This window comes from Scomber scombrus, chromosome 18 (assembly GCF_963691925.1).
Source record: "Scomber scombrus chromosome 18, fScoSco1.1, whole genome shotgun sequence".
NCBI classification, from domain to species: Eukaryota; Metazoa; Chordata; class Actinopteri; order Scombriformes; family Scombridae; genus Scomber; species Scomber scombrus.
Genome location: NC_084987.1, coordinates 6,112,005 through 6,133,098, shown reverse-complemented (window position 1 = coordinate 6,133,098; position 21,094 = coordinate 6,112,005). Strand labels below are relative to the sequence as shown.

Sequence of the window (21,094 nt, the reverse complement as noted above, 5' to 3'; positions counted from 1 at the left end):
GATAAAAAATAATGCTTAATATTTAAGAAGAAATAGAAAAGTGTAAACTTGGGGATAGCAGTCTTTTTTTTCTTGTCTTTCATGTAACTTCCAGCCTTTCTTCCTGTCTTCACGGTTTGTGCAGCAGCTGATCGTCTCCACAAACATCCGCAGTCAGAAGCTGCTGGTTATCTTGTGTTTCTGTTTTGTGTTTTTCTTTTAAAGTCAGGCTCAGTCTTTCAGAGTGAGGAGGTACGAGATCAGCATCAGTAACAAGGGCGCTGAGACCAGAATGGAGATCCACACCACGATGGAGATGATGCCAAACTTTTTCGCCTGTTGTGAAAACTTCTCAGCTGATTCTTGATCTGTCGCCCCCTTAGCCTGTAGAAGTAAGAAAAAAGACAATATATTGAGTTATTAGGGTTAAATGATTCATTGATTATTGATTGGTAGAAATGGTGAAAACAGCAAAAGAACAGGGTTGGTTGTCGCACTTTTTTTTACTTTACTTTAAATTCCTCATAAACTGTATCTTGAATAGAGGTTCCCTTTTAATGGGTAATGGAAACCTAAAGTGTCCTGTAAGAATAGAGGTGGTCTTAAGCCAGATTTATAGTACTGCATCAACTTGATGTCATCGTGAACCTGCAGAAGTTCTGCGTCAGGGTTGAATGACACTGTACGCTAGGGGGTGTGAGGTTCCCTGAAGGATCTATCGTGAAAGTCAAAACTGGAAACGCCAAAATGCAGGAAATGATGCAGTGCGGACCAATCACAGCATGAATTGGACTCGGGATGAAAGACTTCTTAAAATATTGGAACTCTGTAGCGCCTCCAAGAGCTCAAAAGTAATAGAAACGTAAAATGACAGAATAAAGTGGTCTTACGCTCCGTTAGTGGATTGTGATGTGTGGACATTGTCAAATATGTCACATGTGCACTTGTGACAACCGTCCCCATGGTAGGGTTCATCGTCCCCATGTTATTTTAATGGGGAAACTAAAACAATGGAGGCTATTCTTAAATACAACAACCTAACACATCAATAATATCATTTATCGCGATTATTTCTGGGACAATATATCGTCCATCATAAGTAGTTAAGGTAACTTTTTTTTTTGGACAACAATGGAGGTCTACAGCCCAGAGGAATACAATATATAAGGCTCTGGATAAACACACAGTACTTATATTAGATGGTTTGGCTCCAAGCATGAGATTTGTTGACTAAGTAAATACAAAGCAAACGTTTACTTTAACACTTTGGAGTTTTTTGGTTACAGATCTCCAGAATAACAAACAACCACGACCTGCCAGGAGTGTGTCAACTAAAGGTTAAATATCAGACACCATACGCAGTCCTACAATAAAACCTTTTTAATAATAGCCTTTATCGCGATTATTTATGAGACAATATATCGTCCAATAAAAGTAGTTCTTATGACAGGCCTAGAAATGACCTAGGAAGTGACATCTCATCCAAATTTAGAATAACACTTTTTAACGGCGCGGTTTAGGGACCGACATCTGTTGAATGTGACAACCAACCCTGTTCTCCCCTACCTTTAATACACAGCTTTAAGCTTTAGCATTTTAATTGACAGGTGAGAGAAAACCTGAGTCAGAAAAAGAGGAAAAAACTCAAAAAAAAAAATATACCTTTACTGAGTTTATCAAAGCTTTGATTCCGATGCAGGAGCAACCGCAGATGATGCTGCAGATGGCCAGTTTCCTATGATGTTTGTCTTCAAAACAGGACGCAGGGCAGCATGCAGGGCAAGATGCAGGGCAGGATGCAGGGCAGCATGCAGGCATGCTGATCACGTGATGACGGGTATCGTTATTTTGTGCGTCGCCTGATACAGGAACCCTTTGCAACGGGACCTGTTCCTCCATCACTTCATTTGTCTGAGGTGAGCCTGACATTTCTGGGAAAACAAAAAGAGAAAGAGAGCAATTAATCTTACAGTTTTTGTATATTTTGGTGTAAATTATCACCCATTTCTGTGTTAGATCCTTTTAGCAAACTTATTAACGAAGGTTTTACACTTATTTACTCAGAATTATTTTTAGAATTTATAGTCAATAAGCCTCATTTAAATGAAATTATACCTCATTTTTGAGTTAAAAAAGCAGAAATTAAGAATTATTCTAAATGAATTAAGTGATTAATTATAAAAAAGAGAGAGAAACAGTGCTCAACCTTAATGCCTTCCCGTCAAACGTGCAACTTTTGTAAATCTTTGTGTAAATTATCACCCATTTCTGTTTAAGACCCTTTAAGCCAACTTCATTTAAACTTATTAACACAGGTTTTCAAATATTTTAAGACATTATACTCAATAAACCTAATTTAAATGAGATTAAACAGAAATAATGACTTATTCAAAATTATTTCAGTGATTTATTTTTTTAAAAAGTGTCTTGAAAGAGTTGTAAAGCTTTATGAGTATCTGAGCTACTGCTTTATGATCTAAACTTGGTTCACAGCTTTGATAGGGTTGTTTGTTTTTTAAGATAAAGAGACTTTAATGAACTGGTTTCAACCTTTTAAGGACAAACCCTGCTTTAGTAAATGTTTAGTTTATTGCAATTTAGTGTTACAGGTGAGTGTGATAACCAACTTTTTTGTGGGGTCTTTTCAGGATTATGCAGAGACGGATGATCTCACAGTTGTTTTAAACCTTTCTCACTTCATCGTTTTCACATTGTGTCTGTTCATGTTCCTGCTGGCACACTCTTAAACTAAAATAATAGTGTCACCAAAGTAAGTAATGTCACAAAATCAGAGTCTCCCTCCAGAATTAAACCTGAAACACCGGTGTTATACGCCAATGCCGTGGTATGATACCTCCTGCCAAAACAACGCTGTGAGCCTCGTTTTTCTTGTTTGCACATCTGAGTCAATCTCGATTGTGATTAAGCAGCTACGAAATAAAACTCACACACAGAGTCATTGTTTGCTGAGGGTGTATAAGTATTGAAAAATTACCCTAAGTAAAAAAAACCTGATCAGCTCTCACACATTTTCAACTCAAGTCCTAAAACAACAGTCAGGTGAAGACCGGCAGTTGTGTCCTCACTGTAATCATTCCTCCTGTTCATACTGGCTATTCAAAGATCTCCTTTAAATGTGAGTTTAATGTAAGTGATGGAGGATTTTTTTTTAAATATCTGACACATTTACAGTCTTTTTAGTATCAAATTCCCTCTTTGTGTTTCCCTGTTGAGCTGTGGTGGAAGTATAGTAACAAAAAGACTTTGGCACTAAAAACACTGTAACATTGAAACATATCTACTTGATTTGACTCATTTAGACGGCTGAAGCTTCATATTAGCTTCAGATAAACTTTTAAATACATTTTTGCACAGGACAACGGTGGGTTTAGTCCTCCATCACTTACATTGTAAGTACATTATGAAGGGATTTTCTAATGGTCAGTATGAACAGGAGGAATGATTACAGCAGTGGTGGAAGTTGTTCATACTGTCTGATAAGTGATAACATAACACAGAGTATATTAATAATGTACTAACAGTAGTACACAGCTATGAATATTATGTTCATGTATTTATACCACTGAAAAAACTCAGTATCACCACGTCATGATTGCCTTCATACAAAACATGCTCCACTGTTGCATAGACTGCTCACATTTAATATCAATAACTGGTACAGTGGTGGAAGGATGCCTCTATTAATATTATATATAAGTAATATTTTAGTGGGCTTTTTACTCTCCGATCATAATTAACTTTTCTAGAGCTGCAACGATTAGTCGATTGTCACAAAATTGGCAACTTTTTATTATAGCGGAATAATCATTTTAGTCTTTTTTTTTAAGCAAATACGACAAATGAAACCATGTGAGAAGTTTACAGGGAAAAATCCCTGTTTGGTGGAGCTGTTAACAACTCATAGATATCTTAAATGTGAGCCCGACTACACACTGCTTTTCGTAAGATGTCAATGGTTTCATCTTTAACAATGTGTTGTATTTTAAAAGCTTGTTATATTATCCATTGTGTCAAATCTTTATCTGAAAACTAACCAAAGCTGTCAAATAAATGTAGTGAGTGAGAGTAGAAAGTACAATATTTCCCTCCGAAATATAGAGGAGCGGAAGTATAAAGTAGCATCACATTGAAATACTCAAGAAAAGTCCAAAAGTACCTCAAAACTGTACCAAAGTCAGTGTTCATTTGGACATCTGACTGACGTTTTAGGACAGACACGTCCTTTAAATCTGACACTTTCATTATGACGATACACCGGAATCAGCCCGAGTTAAATTTGGATGCCAATTCTGGTATAAAAGGAAGTCTCCAGCCAATTGAAACTGATCTGCTTGTGTAATTTACTGTGGGATCATTTTACTGTCTGTTGCCACAATGCTGCTGCTGTGATTTATGACAGCTAGACAATCCCCCCTCAGTGCCTTTTGTTAAGCTTGTATTAATAGCTGATAAAAAGGTTTTTGTCTGAGCTGTACCTGCTCACATAATGTCTACAGCTCCCAAATTGTCGCCTACTTGTCTTAACATGTTGAAGGAAATTCTCAGATGTTTTCTGTCTTGCATGGGAACGTCAGTGTATGGGGGTATTTCCAGCATGAAACAGAAAGCACCCTTTGAATTGTGTAACATATGACACAATTATTTCCTGTTGACTACAGAAAAGAAAGCATCAGACACAATGTAAGGTGTCCCCCACTGAACTCTATTTTTAAAAGAAAACAAGTGTGAGATTACGCCCAAAAACCTCCTGCTTGTGAATTGATTGTTTGTTGGCGAGTTGTCACGAGGAAATAAAAACATAAAATTCAAATAATCTAATCTCTTGTTTTGATCAAAGAGCGGTATGCAGCATACCAGCATACTCTCACTTGTTTGTCACTGTGAAAGCGTACCAACAGAGAGTTTTGGAGACCGGGTGAAACCAGCCTTCAGTGTTAGGTGTCAACTAGTTTCGTTGTGTAATATTAACACAAGTGACCTGTGAATCATTTGTAGTGAGAAAAACTGAACGTGTCCTCAAATGTAGGAGCACCACATTTCAGAGACTGATTCTTGATTAAAAGTACAAACCTGATACAAATGATCCAAATTTAAAGACTTCTTTTGAATGAACTCCTCAGTTTCAACGCACTCCAACAGGTGTCTTCTTCTTCTTTCTTTCCTTCTTTCTTTTTTTAAACAGGATTCCACTTTAAAACTTCTTCTTTTTTACATGTGAAAGAGATTTCCTTCACGTGGTTGTACAAACACAAACACACACACACACACACACACACACACACTCACACTTCTGTCCTTGTAGTTGTGAGAGTCCAAACTGATAACAGCTCCACAGCCGTCCTGTTTTCCCTTGTGCTATAAAAGTTGAATGACATTACTGAGAGAGAGAAAGGGAGTTAAACTTATGCAGAAACCTCCACGCCCATTTACTCTCCTCCTCCTCCTCCTCTTCTTCTTCTCTCTCCCTCCCACACATTCACTTGTAAAGAAAACTCTTAGGTCCCTCGGTTACAGTAGTTCTCATATTCTCTTCCTACGCAGGTTTCTTCATGTCTTCATTAGTCACACAGGCGGTGTTACAACCCTTATTTCTTTTTTTCTTTTTCTTTCACTTCTGTGTTGTTTCATGAACCACATTCCTGAGGACTTGGGAAAGGTGTGTCAGCACTTGTCTCGCCTCGGGGGGAGAAACAGTCACAGATTCAAATCAGTAAACATGGTTGATTTTTTTTTTGCCTTTTAATCAGCTTTTAATGTTGTGAATCCTTACTATTCTTCTCTGTGTCTATGTGTTTCTATTCTCCTACCACCTCTCTGCTCTATGACCCACTGATAAGAGATATTTGCCCGTCCATAGCTCAGTAATTGATGATTATCTGCCTGCACCCCTTCCCGCCTCCCCCTCTGACGTCACCCAACCAGCTGGATCTTTCCTCGTGACGACACTGAGCCTGGGAAAGATCGGCTGTGGCTTCAATCCAATCGTCATGTCTTATTTATTAATATGTGCAATAATAAACCGCACACGTCTTGCATCACGGTTTCAACGTAATAACCAGGGTTGGGAAGGTTATTTTGGAAATGTAATAGGTTACAGATTACTAGTTACCCTATTTAAAATGTAATAAGTAATGTAACTGTTTCAATTACTTAATCAAAGTAATGTAACTTATTACATTTGATTAATTTTCTAATTTCCTAATCAGTGTTTTCAGCTGTTAGGGTAAGTGTTCCCATTAAGCACCAAAATCTAAGTTCAGGTGTTTTTCATGGATACTGACATGATTTATAAGGGAAATCATTTCTTATAAAGCAACATTTATCTCATTTAAAATGTATTCATTAGTTCATGTAGATTTTGAAATATAAAATAAAGACATTTAATGAAAAAAGTCAAAAGTCTGGCATGAGCTTAATTGGTACTGTGACACCATTTGATGATTTATTTATAAAATATATAAAAAAAAGTATTGATTTCAAAGAAATAAAAGCAGCAATATATATGTATTCAGTAACATGTTAAATATTAAAAAATGAGGAAAAAAACCCTCCTAAGCAAAATCATAAAGGTCTGACTTCAGATGTAACCTCCTTTGTAATCATCAATATCAGTAAACACCTCAGACATCCTCACTCTGCACAGTTTTAAATGATTTGTCTGTGAAGAGTCAGGACGAGTCAGAGCAAGACTGCGAAGAGGTCTTTTGATTTGTATCTGAACTCTGAGGCCAAAACAAAACAACCACAGGTGTTATCAGTTAAGACGCAGAGTCTGCACAGTAACAAAGTGATGTGCATAAAGCGTATAACACATAAAGACCACATTACATCACACTTCAACGTCTATTCTTATTTCCATACTTTTGCCATACAGCTTATAAATAACTTAATAGGCTACTTTTGATACATATATCTTGATTTTATACACCTGATTTATATCTAATATTGTTCTTTATGTAATTAAAAGTACAGTATTATTATGCTTTATTTCACATGTTGTTACTTTTATATTGTACCTATTTGCTTCAAAAGTAAAGTGAGTTGCTAAGGAAGCGCATGTGAAAGCTATCACGTTATAACATGACATTGATCACGTTATAAGGTGAAACTCGTATTTGAATGAGGAAGCTGTGTGCAGATCTCATTTCACACCATTTTTTTTAACCTTTAAACAGGCAGGAGTGGAAAATGACATCTAAAGAAATATTATTTTTATTTACTTTGATGTTACTAGTTATTTAATTCGCACCTAAGTAAATATTTCTACAAATAATTTAAAAAATATTTGGTATATTTTGGATTTTATGAGTTGTATCTCCACCAATTCTTTATTCTTTTCTTATTGCTGCTCTTATATTCTATTTTGCTGTCCACTTTGCTGCTGTAACAATGCAAATTTCCCCATTGTGGGACTAATAAAGGAATATCTTATCTGATCTTATCTTAAGGCTGGATTAGTATCCCCAGGGGCACCTTAATTATGAGCTGTTTTGTGTTTTGTTTTTTTCATATGTAGACCACTTTAGACCATGCAGGAATAGATGGAAAAACAGTGATCGCCAGTGGAGATGATGCAATGCATTTAAAAAATAATAATAAAAAGTTATTTGGGAGGCACATTATAACATGATACTGATGCTTTTTTCCCTTTTTCTTAAATAAAATCTGAACCAAAATGTATTATTATTATCATTAGAGGCTTTTTTTGTGACGCATCGTAGCCCCGCCTTCAAATCCCCGCGCACCAATCAGGAAGCTCCAAGCCATGAAGGCGGAAAAACAACCCGGAAAAACACAACAGAGGAGGACACGTCGGCTGTCTGCAGTAACACGCTCTCCACAGACTAAATGGACTTTAACTGAATATATAATCCAGCCCCGACATGGAGGGAAATGCAAGTGTAGTTTTGGCCACAGAGAGATATGGCCGAGCTGAGTCCTGGAAGTATTCAGTAAAAGAGGGAGTGATGGAGAGGAGAAGAGAAGAGAGAGAGGGACAATCAAGGGGAAACTCTGTTATTGGAGTCTTTAAAGTAAGGGTTTATAAGTGTTTCCATTTAGCTTCATACACAGTTGATGTCAGCTTTAAACATTTTAATATTTAATTTTTCAGAGTGTTTTTCTGCCTCAAGGATATCCAGAGAGTGTGAGTGAGGACTACCTGCAATACCAGTTCTGGGATACTGTTCAGGTACAGAAGATCAATGGTTTAAAGTAACTACATTTAATCAAATATTGTACTTAACTTGAGTATTTCCATTTGATGCTACTTTATACTTCCACTCTACTACATTTCAGGAGGGAAATATTGTACTTTCTCATCCACTACATTCATTTGACAGCTTTAGTTACTTTTCAGATGAAGACACAATGGATAATATAACAGGCTCTTAAAATAACACATATAACACAATAACACATTGTTAAAGATGAAACCACTGGTTACGACCCGGCCTACGGGAACCCTGGTGCAACATAAAGGAAGGTAGACTCCCCTCTTCCCAGCTACCAAGAACAACGAGCAACAATGCATTTTGCAGCCCTTTTTAGGGTTTTTTATTTAAAATCCCTAGCTTTGTCTCTCTAAAGAACTAAAGCTAAGCAACCTAAAGACAAAACACAACCCTAACTACTAATGGTAAACAAAAGTGCTGCCCACCCCGACCACAACATTTTACACTGAAACATAGCAGCTGGCAGGTTGAGGTGAAAACTGGAGCTGGGGGAAGCTGGCCTTAAAAACCGCAAACCTGAAGGTGGGACTCAATCAACTTCCTGTAACAACCTGTAGACTCACAGACAATCATTCAGTAACCCAGCTCACCTGCAGCCCATCATCACATACAGAAAGAGAGATCCACAGCACATTCATACAAGCAAAACATATACAAATACTTTTTTCTCTGGGTCATAACAACATCTTACAAAAAGCAGTGTGTAGTCAGGCTCACATTTCAGATGTCTATGAGTTGTTAACAGCTCCACCAAATAGTGTAATATATCAGTCAGAGGGACCAAACCACTACTTTTACTGTAATACTTAACTACATCACTCATAATAGTTATGTATTTTTATTTAACTAGGATTGTCATGCAAGACTTTTACTTGAAAATGGAGTATTTTAACATTTCTGTATTAGTTATTTTACTTCCATAAAGGATCTGAGTACTTCTTCTAGCAGTGCATCAAACTGAAGCGCTCTCTTCTCCTCTCAGGCTTTCTCCAGCTCTCTGTCGGGGACTTTGGCCACTCAGGCATCTCTTAAAGGTGTCGGAGTTGGAAACCAGGAGGCAACAGTCGCTGCGGCCACAGTCACCTGGTTGTTAAGAGGTGATCTATTAAAATGTAACATAAATTACTCATTAATCGATGCAGTGAAAACGCAGGTCTATATATTAAAGATTGTGTCTAAAAAGGGAAAATGGCATCAGTACAGCATTTCTCTTCCACTGCCAAAAGTTGTTGAATTCATGTATTAAACTGGAATTTCTGCAAAGTTTATTAAACTTAAGATAGCATGACAGTTTTAATGCTTCTGCTGGTGCCAAATATTTTTGCTGCAGGGGCTGAATTTGGCCCAATGGCTGCTCTTTTCCTACCTCTGCTGTACAGTTTATGCCATGAAGTTAATGGTTAGTGCTTTCCTGGCTGGCAGCAGAATAACAAACTAATATTTTCCACACAGATGGAACTGGCATGCTGGGAAGGATCCTCTTCGCCTGGAAGAAAGGGTGAGCTCATAATTGAGCCCTTTTTTTAGTTCGATAAAAATTTTTGGAACTTAAATCTGATGAACAGAAACTCTGGATTTGTGCTACTCTGAGTCACTGATGGGAATTATCCTTTATTAGAGCTTTTTCATTCTTCAGATTCCTTTTTTTGATTCATTTTGGTTATGAAGTGTCAAAACATAGTGAAAAACTAACATTATAATCTCACAGAGTTAAAGGAGAAATCTACAAATGTCTCAATTTGTCTTATCAATAGTCTTAAACCCAAAGATGATCAATTTACTATCATATAGGACAAAGAAAGCTATTAATTGATCACATTTTCATTTAATTTCATTTTCAACATCATATTTCTGTTTTAAAAATAACCAAACAAATTATTTGATTATCAAAATAGTTGTTGATCCACTTTGTAATGATCAACTTATTAATAAATCTACTAATTATTGCAGCTCTGTTCTTTATAAAATGTGTCTGTGTCTCTGTTTCAGGAGTAAACTGGACTCTGAGGCCAAAAAATGGAGGTACACATGGTGTCCAGACTCAAAAACTTTTAAAATGTGATGCTTATTGTGACAATCATGAAAAATGTTGATGTTTTTATTCGTTAACAGACTTTTCGCTGATGTTCTCAACGACATCGCCATGTTCATGGAAATATTGGCTCCATTCTTTCCTCCTTTCTTCACCATGATTGTTTGCACAGCAGGAATATTCAAGGTAAAGAAATATTAATAACTCAAGCAATACTTATTATTTCATCATTGATATTCAAAAAATGGGTTGGCAGTTAGGGTTAGAGTTATGGTCAATGATTTCCAACATGGGATCCTTTTATTCTGATGTGTTGTGAGTCAACAGAACTGGAAAGCAGGTCTGTTTTTACCTATACTGTTAGGTATTTATTACTACTCTTAAGTTGATTTAAAGGCCCTAAAACCTTTTTTCTCAATGAGCTTCTAACTATAAAGGATGATTTCCTGGATAAAAATAGAAATTTAAGCCAAAGGTAAATCTGTTCAGGCTTTTTAACATGAGATATTCTATATTTCAAGTGTGTCATGTTTCAAGTTTTGAAAAAGTCTGATGTCATTTATTTCTGTGCACCATTAGGTTTCAAGCAACATTTGACTAACAATATGATGACAATTTAAAAAAAAATCTAATCTGATCAAACCAGAGTCCAGAAAGTCCCAATGAAGCAGATTGAAACAGTTTTTAAGTGTAAACTCTTAATAAATAAATAAATAAAACATTGAAATTGTTGTTTATTTAGTTACTCTTTGTAGAAATACTCAATATTTAAAACTTTAACACAACTCTTTGCTCATATGTATATTTCTCTCCTCTAGTCCATCGTTGGCGTGGCGGGCGGAGCAACCAGAGCAGCTCTGACTGTTCATCAGGCTCGCAGAGACAACATGGCCGACATCTCCGCCAAAGATGGCAGTCAGGTACTTTTAGGATTTAACTGGAGCTGTTAGTTCATGATGGAGCAACACAAGCTGAACTCTGATATCTTGTGATTAATAAGATACAGATAAAGAGGGACATTTTCTACCCATTAATTTGCTCTTTTATATTTTTGTCTTAGCAGCGAAAGGAGTTCTTATGAACTTCTTTTACACAAATCTTAAAAATCATTGAAATACGCTGGAATATTATCATTCGTGTCTCTGAATGGTTTCTGCAAAAGGGAGAATTTAACTCTTATTTGCCTCTGTGTGTTTTATTTCCTGCAGGAGACTTTGGTGAATCTGGCTGGTCTGCTGGTCAGTTTGTTCCTCATTCCTCTCGTCACTGATAATCCAGCGTAAGTCGAATAAGAATCAATCATATGAGTAAATAAATAATTGAACTGTACTGGGAAAAAGTCTTGTTATTGCCACATGAGTTTTAGAGAGATGTGCTTTAAAATACTTCACAGGTTCTATCCAATTAACTCTTATCTACAAAGACTTTGTGGAGAGAATTATCAGCTGAGAGCCTTGAGACTACACAAGCACTTTAAACATATTAAAGCTGTAATGTATACTTGCTTTAATAAAGATATGAGAGTATAAATTAACTAAACAATCTTAAACAACGAAGCTTTCTTAAAACATAAACTGTCAAATCAAGAATAATCATCCACCTCCATTTCCCACCTCTGTTTCTGACCCCTCAGACTGACTCTCAGCCTCTTCTTCCTCTTCACCATCCTTCACCTCTTTGCCAACTACAAGGCCGTCCGCTCGGTTGTCATGGAAACGCTCAACGAGGCACGGCTCGCCATTGTGCTGCAGCAGTACCTGAGTGACAGGCGAATCCTGAGTCCACAGGAGGCCAATCTGAGAGAACCAGTTTTCTTAGGTAAGAAAGAGTCTGATTTTTATTTATATAGCCAAATATTAAAAATCACAAATTTGTCTCGAGGGGTTTGTTTTACAACATACGACATAAGTATTATGAGCTTGATGTAGTATGCAGTATTACAGTAAAAGTAGTGGTTTGGTCCCTCTGACTGATATATTATTATATATGACATCATTAGATTATTAATAGTGAAGCATCAGTGTTAGAGCAGCATGTTACTGTTGTAGCTGCTGGAGGTGGAGCTAGTTTACACTACTTTATATACAGTTAGCTAGTTTAGTCCAGTGGTTCCCAACCTAGGGGTGGGGCCCCTCCAAAGGGTCAGCAGATAAATGTGAGGGGTGGTGAGATGATTAATGGGAGAGGAAAGAAGAAAAAACAAAGTTCTGATACAAACGCAAATCTGTTTTCAGTTTTTGGACTTTTTGTCTAATCTTTGATTTTTAGAGGGAAAAATCACTATTTGGTGGAGCTGACATCTGAAATGTGAGCTGACTGAACACTTCTTTTCGTTGTCAAAACACAAAAAGTTGACAATGTGCTGTAATTTAAAAGCTTTTTATTTATTTATTATCCATTGTGTAAAATCTTCATCTGAAAAGTAACTAAAGCTGTCAAATAAATGTAGTGGAGTAGAACATACAATATTTCCCTCTGTAATGTAGTGGAGTGGAAGTATAAAGTAGCATCAAATGGAAATACTCAAATAAAGTATTTCAAAATCATTCTTAAGTACAGTACTTGAGTAAATAAACCACTGCACAGTTTTAATATATCTGTGCATTTCGAAATAATGGACTCTTTTCTCACTTTTTTTCCAGAGTTCAGGAAAACAGTGCCAATCAAACTTGGTGTGAGGCTGCAGGAGGTTGTGCAAAGGTAATTTCACATGCATGTTTTGCTTACATGATAAAAATGAACACATTATAAAATGTTGATATAATTCTGCTTATTTTGTAGTCCAGAGGAGCTTAATCTGGCTTTGAAGAACAATAGCAGTCCTCACCTCTTAGGAGTGAGAAACGGTATGTCAGCATGTGAAGCCTTCGTCCTCACAGTATACATTAAATTTAAAGTTTGACTGTATTTTTATCTGCTGTGTTTTTCTTTCAGGCTGCGTCTGTGTTTGTTTGGGACCAGACGCATCAGTACGAGATGAAATCAGAGCAATGTGCCAAGCTGTGTGGCTGCGCAGTACGTTGAGCCCTGAAACAGTAAAACAAGGTGAGCATTTACCTCCATTCATTTTCTTCATTCACATTAACAGAAGTTACGTTCTTTTTACACATTTAACATCTTTATTCTGCTCTCTAAAGATCATTGGGAAAAGGTGCATGAGAGTCACAAGATGATGGAGACAATGTTCAATCAGTTTCTTAAAGGTGAGCACACACACAAACTGTTTTAACCCCTTCACAAGTCATGAGGTCTATTTAATTTAATATGCTGCTAACTTCATTTACAGGCATGGAAGCTGCAGGATGGGACATAAACCGAACTCTGCTGGACTGGGATGAGTGGAGGGTCGAGTGGAAAAGAAAAGGCAACTGAGCTGTGAAACATCTGCAGCTGTTTCTTATTGTTTATATATTTTTTGTTAAGTGTTTATTAAACAATATTACTTTTGAATGATTTATACTGTGTTTAAATCTCAATTGGTGTTATGAAAATAATCTGTATATACTTCTACAGGGATATTTTAAGGGCTCATACAATCATAAAACAAACTGGGCCTTGAAAGGTGCTTAAAAAGAATCAACTCCAAATAAAGTCATGGAAATTTATTCCATGGTATGGTGACCAAATGATTTTCCTTTTTTTGTTTTGTCTTTTATTCAGTTATATATCAAAGGGTAAACAGGAAAGCAGTGCATGTACAATACATGATGCACTCCCCCCCAGAAGTAGTGCTATCAGTGTGCCTATCAGTAAAGACACCATGACATATTCCAGATTGTCTATAAATAATGATAATGATGACTGATTACAGCACAATAGCATCACTTTATTCCCAGTTCAGTACATAATCTAAGCATTTTCTTGGAAAAGACGTTGAAATCCATTGACTAAATTGTGTGTAGGAACCCTGTGCTTTTGATTTTGTTATTGACGGGCATAATGAAACCAACGGGTCTTTTGTTTAACATGGTTTTTATTTGATTTTGCTCTTTATTATAAAATAAACTGCCTTAATTACCTGTGTACAAATGTGTCCTACAAAATAAAATAAAATATTGACTGCCCTTCCATACATTTCCATGTGGTGGCGCTGTTGATCCACCATAACCCGTTAAATAAACGACGAAGAAGAACGTCAAGTTAGCATAGCAGATATAAACATGAACACTTAACGAAGAGAAGAATGAAATACTGATACAAAAAATATTAAGTATACTTCTTTATACTGTCTAAAATCTTACAATGATTTTAGAGTTTCTTTATCGTTACTCTACAAGCCTTTAAAACATGCTACGAGGTTGATGTTTTTATACTGATAGCTCGAAGAACAACAACATTATTTTAAGTGTTAAGTTTTAACACGAAATTTGAGCCTAAATTGTGACTAAAATGGGGCGATATAAATGTGCCTACAACTGTGAAAGCTCCGGTGAATCTGACGTCAAGTTTTTCAAGTGAGTATTAAGTGTTTCTGATCATTTTCTGACTCAAAACATAACATGAGTTTCAATATGAATCACGTTTGCCTGAGATTTGCATTTGTGGCATCATGTTTTATTGTTTTAAAAAGACACCACATTAACTATCTTACATTAGTTGGTTTTCTACATCTGCTGAGTTTATTTGTACAATGTAATATTACTAATTTATAGACAAAAATGCAGTTGTTTTCATCAGACTTGGAGAGATACTGTCATGAAACAAGCATTGCAGTTTTATTCTGATTGCTTAAACACTATCTTAGAAATCATGAGGCTATTTTGCAAAACTCTACACACTAACCACAAAACCTTAACATCAAGACATTTAGCATCTCTTGCAAAAGCAAAACAAATGTTCTCGCAAAACTCTTCAAACTCTTTCAAAACTTGTGTTTTTGGGTCACACAGTCAAACATAATCATTTAAATAAACACCAAACACCAACTACATATTGACAGTATTAATGAAGAATACTTGTGAGACTTTTGCTTTTTTCTGTGTGCAGGTATGTAGTAAACACACATGCACACACAGGTATCCAAATGTGTAAAGTAAGGGCAAAAAGCGCAGTAGAAGAAAACACAAATAGGAAAAAAATTAGGCTAAATATTGTCTTCTTTGTGAGTCTGACTATAATACTTTATCCACATCACAGCATGTAGTGCTCAAGCTTCGATTGTAAGATAAACTTATTATCTAAAAATTGCTTTCACATGAGAAGCAATGTAGAGACCAATGTTACAGTTTTGCTAAAAGTGTATTTATAATATTACAAGCTGAGTGTAAAGCCGAAAACGAGCATTCAGTGTGTTACACTTGGTAAATGCATTGGCTACAAGTGTTAATGGTATTCAAAGATTGTGCTTCAACAATAACTGTTATTGTTTAAGCATTCCGAAAAAAAATTATGCCCTCTTACAGAAGATGTAATTTATGAGCTATCTGGAAAAAAGAAAATGGATATGGCTTTTATCCAGGTTCACCTTATAAAATATGATATGTTTATTACATTGCAACCTCTTATAATACTTCATTGTAAGTGCATTTAACTTAAATTTGCATCTGCTTACATTACATATGACACAGGTAGCCAAATAGCGGCCTGTGGGCTAAATTCAGCCCATGCAGCAAAAATATTTGGCCCTCTGATGAAAATTCTGACTTTCATAGTTTATGTCACGTTTTTCACAAAGCTACAATTAACAATACACACAAGGCTCCTGTAAATCGTAATTATTGTTATATATCCTTGTTACATCTAATCCTGCCCCCTACACCAGCAGAGACATTAAAACTGTCATGCTATTTTATGTTTAATAAACCTTCCAGAAATTAAAGTTTAATACGTGAATTGAACAACTTTTGACAGTGGAAGAGAAATGCTGTGTTGAAGCCATTTTCCCTTTTAGATACAATCTTTAACTGTGTTGTAAATCTGTTTTTATTCTTAAATTAATTAGAAGATTAATTAGAAAAAGCTGACCCCTGACATATGATAATATTCATTTCTAATGTCTTATATAGAAATATCTGGAGCGTTAAATCCAATGTACACTTTCTTTCTCGCTATTATTTAGATAAAGTTGAATTGCCAATGTGAAGCAGTCAAAATATAGTCACTTTTAAATAGAGTTCACTGTCCTCCACTCAAGATTAAATGGCACATAGGAGATGTAGGATTTTGGTTTCGGTATTATTTTAACTAGGTTTTTTTTTTGTTTCCTCAGGTTTCCGCTGTACAACCAGAGAAAACTCAAAAGATGGCTAGTCAACATGAAGTGGAAGGACTGGACGCCGTCTCGCTTCTCCGTTTTGTGCAGCAATCACTTTGAGGAGCAGTACATCAACAGGACGGGCAAATCTGTAACGCTTCGAGAAGACGCGGTTCCCACCATATTTTCATCCCCTGACAAGACACAGAAAAGGAAGGTTTGTATCTAGTTACTCGGTTTCAGTGGTAAAATCTCTTTAATGGTTCAGTGACATTCAATCACTAGATTAAAGGTTTCTTATGCAACTACGTTATCTTTCTCCCTGCTGTAGGCTTCCATGAGTCCAAGAAGTAAGAGATATAAGGTGAGAGCATACTATATATATACCTATACACTTTACAGTTTTGCTATATTTAGATAGTAGTCATTCATGGTCATATGGGCTCATCAGGAGGGTGGCCTTAAAGAGACAGAGGTTGAACTGAGGGGCTGCATAAAGAGCTATTATAAGATAATACCAAGTTTTTTTTATATCTCTGGCTCATGCAAAGCTAATCTAGAGGAGTCCCAGAATAAAAATAAAGAGGTGGAAATGAGCATTATAAGTTCTCTTTATAGATTAAGAATACTAACTGAAGTTTTCAGCATACTTACTTACAGCCAGTTTAAGTACTGTTTCCTTATATTTTGAACAGTCAGCTGGTGCTAAAGCCTCACAGACGAATCCAGCTCAGTCTCCAACGACCACTCCCACCAGAGCGAAGCGCAGCATCTCGAACAAAGAGCCCAGCCAGACAGAGGAAGAGCCTGCGGGGTATGTTACTTTAAGATAAGGAAGCACCAGTCTTTATTTTACTGTTTTATGACCATTATGTCATTGGAATTTTTTTTGCGATCTTCTGCTCATGTTTCTTTAGTGTAAACAAACCACTGGACAACAAAACTAATTGATAAGAAGGCAATAGATTGGGTCCAAAATTACACCAAAAAGAGTGAGAAATTCATAATAAAGCAGGTGTTTGCTACTAAATCACACACTCTGTCATTACAGAAGACGTATCAAACACTTTTTCAGGTTTATATTTTTTATTCTGGTGATATGATTTATAGTTCAAAAGACTCCTTATATATCTTACATATTGCAGAGAATAGACATGTTCTCATTTGGGCTCTCGCCTCACTAATTTTTGTAATTTTTCATTAGAGACAAAGACCCAAAAAAGTCAGACAAATGGAGGATTATAGTAGATGAGGGGCTGATGAAGATTGAGTCTTTTCCACATTTCTTCCATGGAGATTACTGCGTACCCCAGGTAAGCAGCTGCACGCATAGACTGTCTGTCAGAGCTTCATAATTATAGAAATTACCTATTTTTTATTTTCTGGTTCGTCCATTTTAAACAGATAATTTGATAAGATTTCTGCATTTCTTAAAACCACTTAATAATACTTTATGATGTAGAGTTCATGCAAAGCAACGGAAAGTTACATAAAACATAAAATGCATCCAGACAGGATATAAAAGAAACACATGGTACGATAAAAAGACATTTGAATATGATTAAAAGTGTTTAAAAAAACAAGCAGATATACATGTTGTGACAATACAAGTGTTTCATCACACCAGACTTGGACACAATCAGTGTTTTAGTAACTTGGAGTAACTATTGAGATGTTTATATGTCATGAGGCTTGTGTTATCAGATGTTTACTATCAAATATATTAATTTTGATATTTATATTGTGTGTCATTTTTCACATTCACCAACAGGATATTCAGTGGGCTCCAGATGATAATGTCAGTGTAAGTAGGCAGCATGATTTCAAACTATAATATTTTGTCTTTTATAGTTTAACCTCTCTATTTTTAAGAGTTTTAATCAAATGCTCTCCTCTGTACTTTTCACAGACAGACGGTAAAGATCATGACAACGTGATAGAGGTAACGTGAAATCTCTTAAAAGTGTTGCAACAAAGCTACGTTAAATACAATCCAAAAGTTGACTTGGATTTTAATTGCGATCATGTTTTTGTGACGGCAGGTGAAAGAGCCGTGGCAGTGGCTCGGTCTGGACGTCCGAGGACCTTTACCGCAAACGCAGAATGGATACAAATACATCTTGACAGTGACAGACTATCACTCCAAGTGGGTGGAAGCTGTACCGATGCAGATGTGCCTCCCTTCACATGTGGCGAAGCACGTCGCGGACATCATCGCCCACTTTGGGTACCCGCTCCGAATCCTCTCCAGACTGCCGCATGACATAGTCCACAAAGTGAGTGCATGGCTGATTGAGGGTGTCACATCATTGTAGAGAATAAAAGGGGACATATCATACACATTTAAATACAAGTTTTGGAACTTTTGACATCTGACATCTTAACAGAAACTTCCCTCCCAAGAAAACTCACAGAGGAATATTGATAAATTGTTTCCAGTGTCTGACCTGCATGTACTGTGTGAATATATTCCCACTTTAGATTAACAGAGAACTGAAAGAACAGCTGAAGGTTACAGTGGCTCTCGTAGTTTATCATCAGCAGACGGGTACTGCAGATCTTATCACACAGCAGCTGATTGACAGGTCTGTACTTTATGTTATGAATGTATAAATGTACTTTACTATGTATTTTACTGTCACATTAATTATGATACTGTAAAATCTCTCATCATGCCTACATGTAAATACTGTGATGTTTGTGTTTTCTGCTTCTCAACAGGATGGTGAGCGATCTCATAGAGGAGCACACGGATGACTGGGACGTCTACCTACCTGCTAAGGTCTTCAGTCTGTGCTTCAAAGAGCATTCAGCAACGAAGCAGAGGCCTTTTTCAATGCTTTGCTGTAAAGGACTGGAGCCTGTACAGTCTCCCAGAGGACTAAATGTAAGTGATGAAAGGTTTGAATGCTTTAGTTTCGTTTTTATATGTAAAATTAGGTGTTTGTGAGGCTGTAGAAAAGCTAGGCTGCATTTCTGCAATCATTGGTAATGATGTGATAACGTGTATCTCATGATATTCTGTAAGTTATTGCTATATTTTTTGGGGTTTTTTTGTTTCTCTTTTCTCCCTCCTCAAATCTTTTTTATATTGTTTTAATGCTGTAAAGTGCATTGAGACACTTTATATAAACTTATACCTTTGTGTTTTCGACATCTTTGTCCCACAGTTTGTCTACTCCAAGATCCAAGAGAGTGCCTTCGTGGTTAGATAGATATTTAAAGTGCATTTGGTAAGTTGAAACTTAAGTAAGTACATACATTAATATTATATTGTACATTTTTCTGGAATAAACGCATTTGTGGAATATTTAAGATGATTTTTTTTGGGATGATTTTTGTTTTTCTGAAAGATAATAATGCATATTTGAGAATATTAGGTTATTTGGGCGATATAATCAACTTTCTTCTTCTTCTTCTTCTTCTTCTTCTTCTTCTTCTTCTTCGTCTTCTTCTTCTTCTTCCGTCTTCTCCTTCTTCTTAATTTAGCATACAATCTGTCTCATAGTATCATTATCTTTCAGGTGAATTGAAGTGGAAACCAAACCAGACGTGGTTACATTAACAAACCGGTGATGAAGGATACTTCTCGGTCTTGGAGGCGCTCTGATATCGTCATGGATCATCACTGAAAAGCTGCGCTTCATGACAAAACGACGCTAGTTTGAACAAGATGATGACTTTGCTGACTGGACAGATATATACTGCAAACTTCTGCAGCATCCTCAGCACGACTAAATTACATTTTCAGCCTTTTCAATCTAAAGTAGCCTCGTGTTTATTTTATTTTCTACAGCAGAAGTGTATAAATGTCCAAACTTTCATCGGGGGGGACAAATGTTTTTGCTGCAGGGCTGGCCAGATTTGGCCCACGGACCACTATTTGCCCACCCCTGGTGTACAGTTTGTGGCGCCTGGCCTGATTTGAATGTGTCTCAGCTGCTGTGTTGATTCAGCTGTGCTGCTCACTACGGTGACAGCTGTTACCAGGCTGAGAGACGGAAATGAAGTCCCCCCCCACATGAAAGATGCAGTCAGCAAAAAATAACACCTGTTTGTTTCATCGAGGAGAGAGACGTGAAAGTTTACAAAGGGTCTTATGATGAACTTCTGTCCACTGTGGTCAAAAGGGATTTAATTCTACAGAACTGCACTGCTGCTGAGTGCAAAGAGAGGAACGAAGCTCCACCAGAATACTTTTAACAAATAAAAGTCTTTGTTGAAATGTACTGGTTTATTGAATCATGATTTTTTTGTCCTGACCCAAGTATGATCTTAAAGGTTGATTTAAATAAGAATGCATTCACAGCCTTCACTTCTTGTTTTTGGCTTTGCTTTGATAGAGTTAAAAAAAAGAAGAGTTCCTTACTTCATCCTACACCCTTTTCAGACATCAAATGGTTGTTATGATTGTTTATCTACAGTTGCTGTCATTTCTATTTTGTTTTGTTTCACTGCCTATATATTTTATTTTAACATGTTAAAAAAATTGTATCTTTGTGTGCAATGACAATAAAGCTTCTTTATCTTTATCTTTATGATTCCAATTCTTATTGTTAAATCATCTGATATTTAGTTGTTATGTAAAGCACATTGAGTTGGCCCTTGGTATGAAATGAGCTATAAAAAATAAAG

General features: G+C 36.3%; 3 protein-coding genes across 4 annotated transcripts; 2 read left to right on the top strand and 1 right to left on the bottom strand.

Moving 5' to 3' along the window:
* Positions 1–177: 177 nt before the first annotated feature.
* LOC133999293 (transmembrane protein 265-like) lies at positions 178–1,908 on the bottom strand. Its single transcript, XM_062438480.1, has 2 exons — positions 1,642–1,908; positions 178–363 (listed from the first exon to the last, which is right to left on the bottom strand). Exons 1-2 carry the CDS (start codon positions 1,906–1,908, stop codon positions 211–213), a joined length of 420 nt encoding a protein of 139 aa, XP_062294464.1. The 3' UTR covers positions 178–210.
* A 5,902-nt stretch (positions 1,909–7,810) lies between these two features.
* rusf1 (RUS family member 1) lies at positions 7,811–13,880 on the top strand. The gene is made up of 14 exons (XM_062438924.1): positions 7,811–8,033; positions 8,114–8,191; positions 9,217–9,331; positions 9,687–9,732; positions 10,224–10,256; positions 10,347–10,452; positions 11,085–11,186; positions 11,475–11,545; positions 11,900–12,084; positions 12,909–12,966; positions 13,048–13,112; positions 13,201–13,311; positions 13,404–13,469; positions 13,553–13,880. The coding sequence occupies exons 1-14, from the start codon at positions 7,884–7,886 to the stop codon at positions 13,636–13,638; spliced, it is 1,272 nt and encodes a 423-aa protein (XP_062294908.1). The 5' UTR covers positions 7,811–7,883; the 3' UTR covers positions 13,639–13,880.
* Positions 13,881–14,424: 544 nt separating this feature from the next.
* Positions 14,425–20,959, top strand: zgc:153292 (uncharacterized protein LOC100003014 homolog). 2 transcript variants are annotated; one of them, XM_062439040.1, is made up of 12 exons: positions 14,425–14,720; positions 16,475–16,676; positions 16,791–16,823; positions 17,155–17,273; positions 17,664–17,772; positions 18,231–18,263; positions 18,369–18,401; positions 18,502–18,735; positions 18,941–19,044; positions 19,181–19,346; positions 19,630–19,692; positions 20,312–20,959. In XM_062439040.1, exons 1-11 carry the CDS (start codon positions 14,656–14,658, stop codon positions 19,672–19,674), a joined length of 1,143 nt encoding a protein of 380 aa, XP_062295024.1. In that variant the 5' UTR covers positions 14,425–14,655; the 3' UTR covers positions 19,675–19,692; positions 20,312–20,959. The 2 variants fall into 2 exon arrangements, with proteins under 2 accessions (XP_062295024.1, XP_062295026.1); XM_062439042.1 differs by lacking the exon at positions 20,312–20,959 and adding an exon at positions 19,984–20,302.
* Positions 20,960–21,094: the final 135 nt, after the last annotated feature.

Coding starts and splice junctions, on each gene's coding strand:
- zgc:153292 (XM_062439040.1), top strand. CDS start 14,656: ATGGGGCGATATAAATGTGCCTACAACTGTGAAAGCTCCGGTGAATCT. Junction 18,264..18,368: donor CTCCAGATGATAATGTCAGT/GTAAGTAGGCAG, acceptor TACTTTTCACAG/ACAGACGGTAAAGATCATGA. Junction 19,347..19,629: donor AGTCTCCCAGAGGACTAAAT/GTAAGTGATGAA, acceptor TTTGTCCCACAG/TTTGTCTACTCCAAGATCCA.
- rusf1 (XM_062438924.1), top strand. CDS start 7,884: ATGGAGGGAAATGCAAGTGTAGTTTTGGCCACAGAGAGATATGGCCGA. Junction 9,332..9,686: donor AGTCACCTGGTTGTTAAGAG/GTGATCTATTAA, acceptor TTTTCCACACAG/ATGGAACTGGCATGCTGGGA. Junction 10,453..11,084: donor GCACAGCAGGAATATTCAAG/GTAAAGAAATAT, acceptor TCTCTCCTCTAG/TCCATCGTTGGCGTGGCGGG.
- LOC133999293 (XM_062438480.1), bottom strand. CDS start 1,908: ATGTCAGGCTCACCTCAGACAAATGAAGTGATGGAGGAACAGGTCCCG. Junction 364..1,641: donor CTTTGATAAACTCAGTAAAG/GTATATTTTTTT, acceptor TTACTTCTACAG/GCTAAGGGGGCGACAGATCA.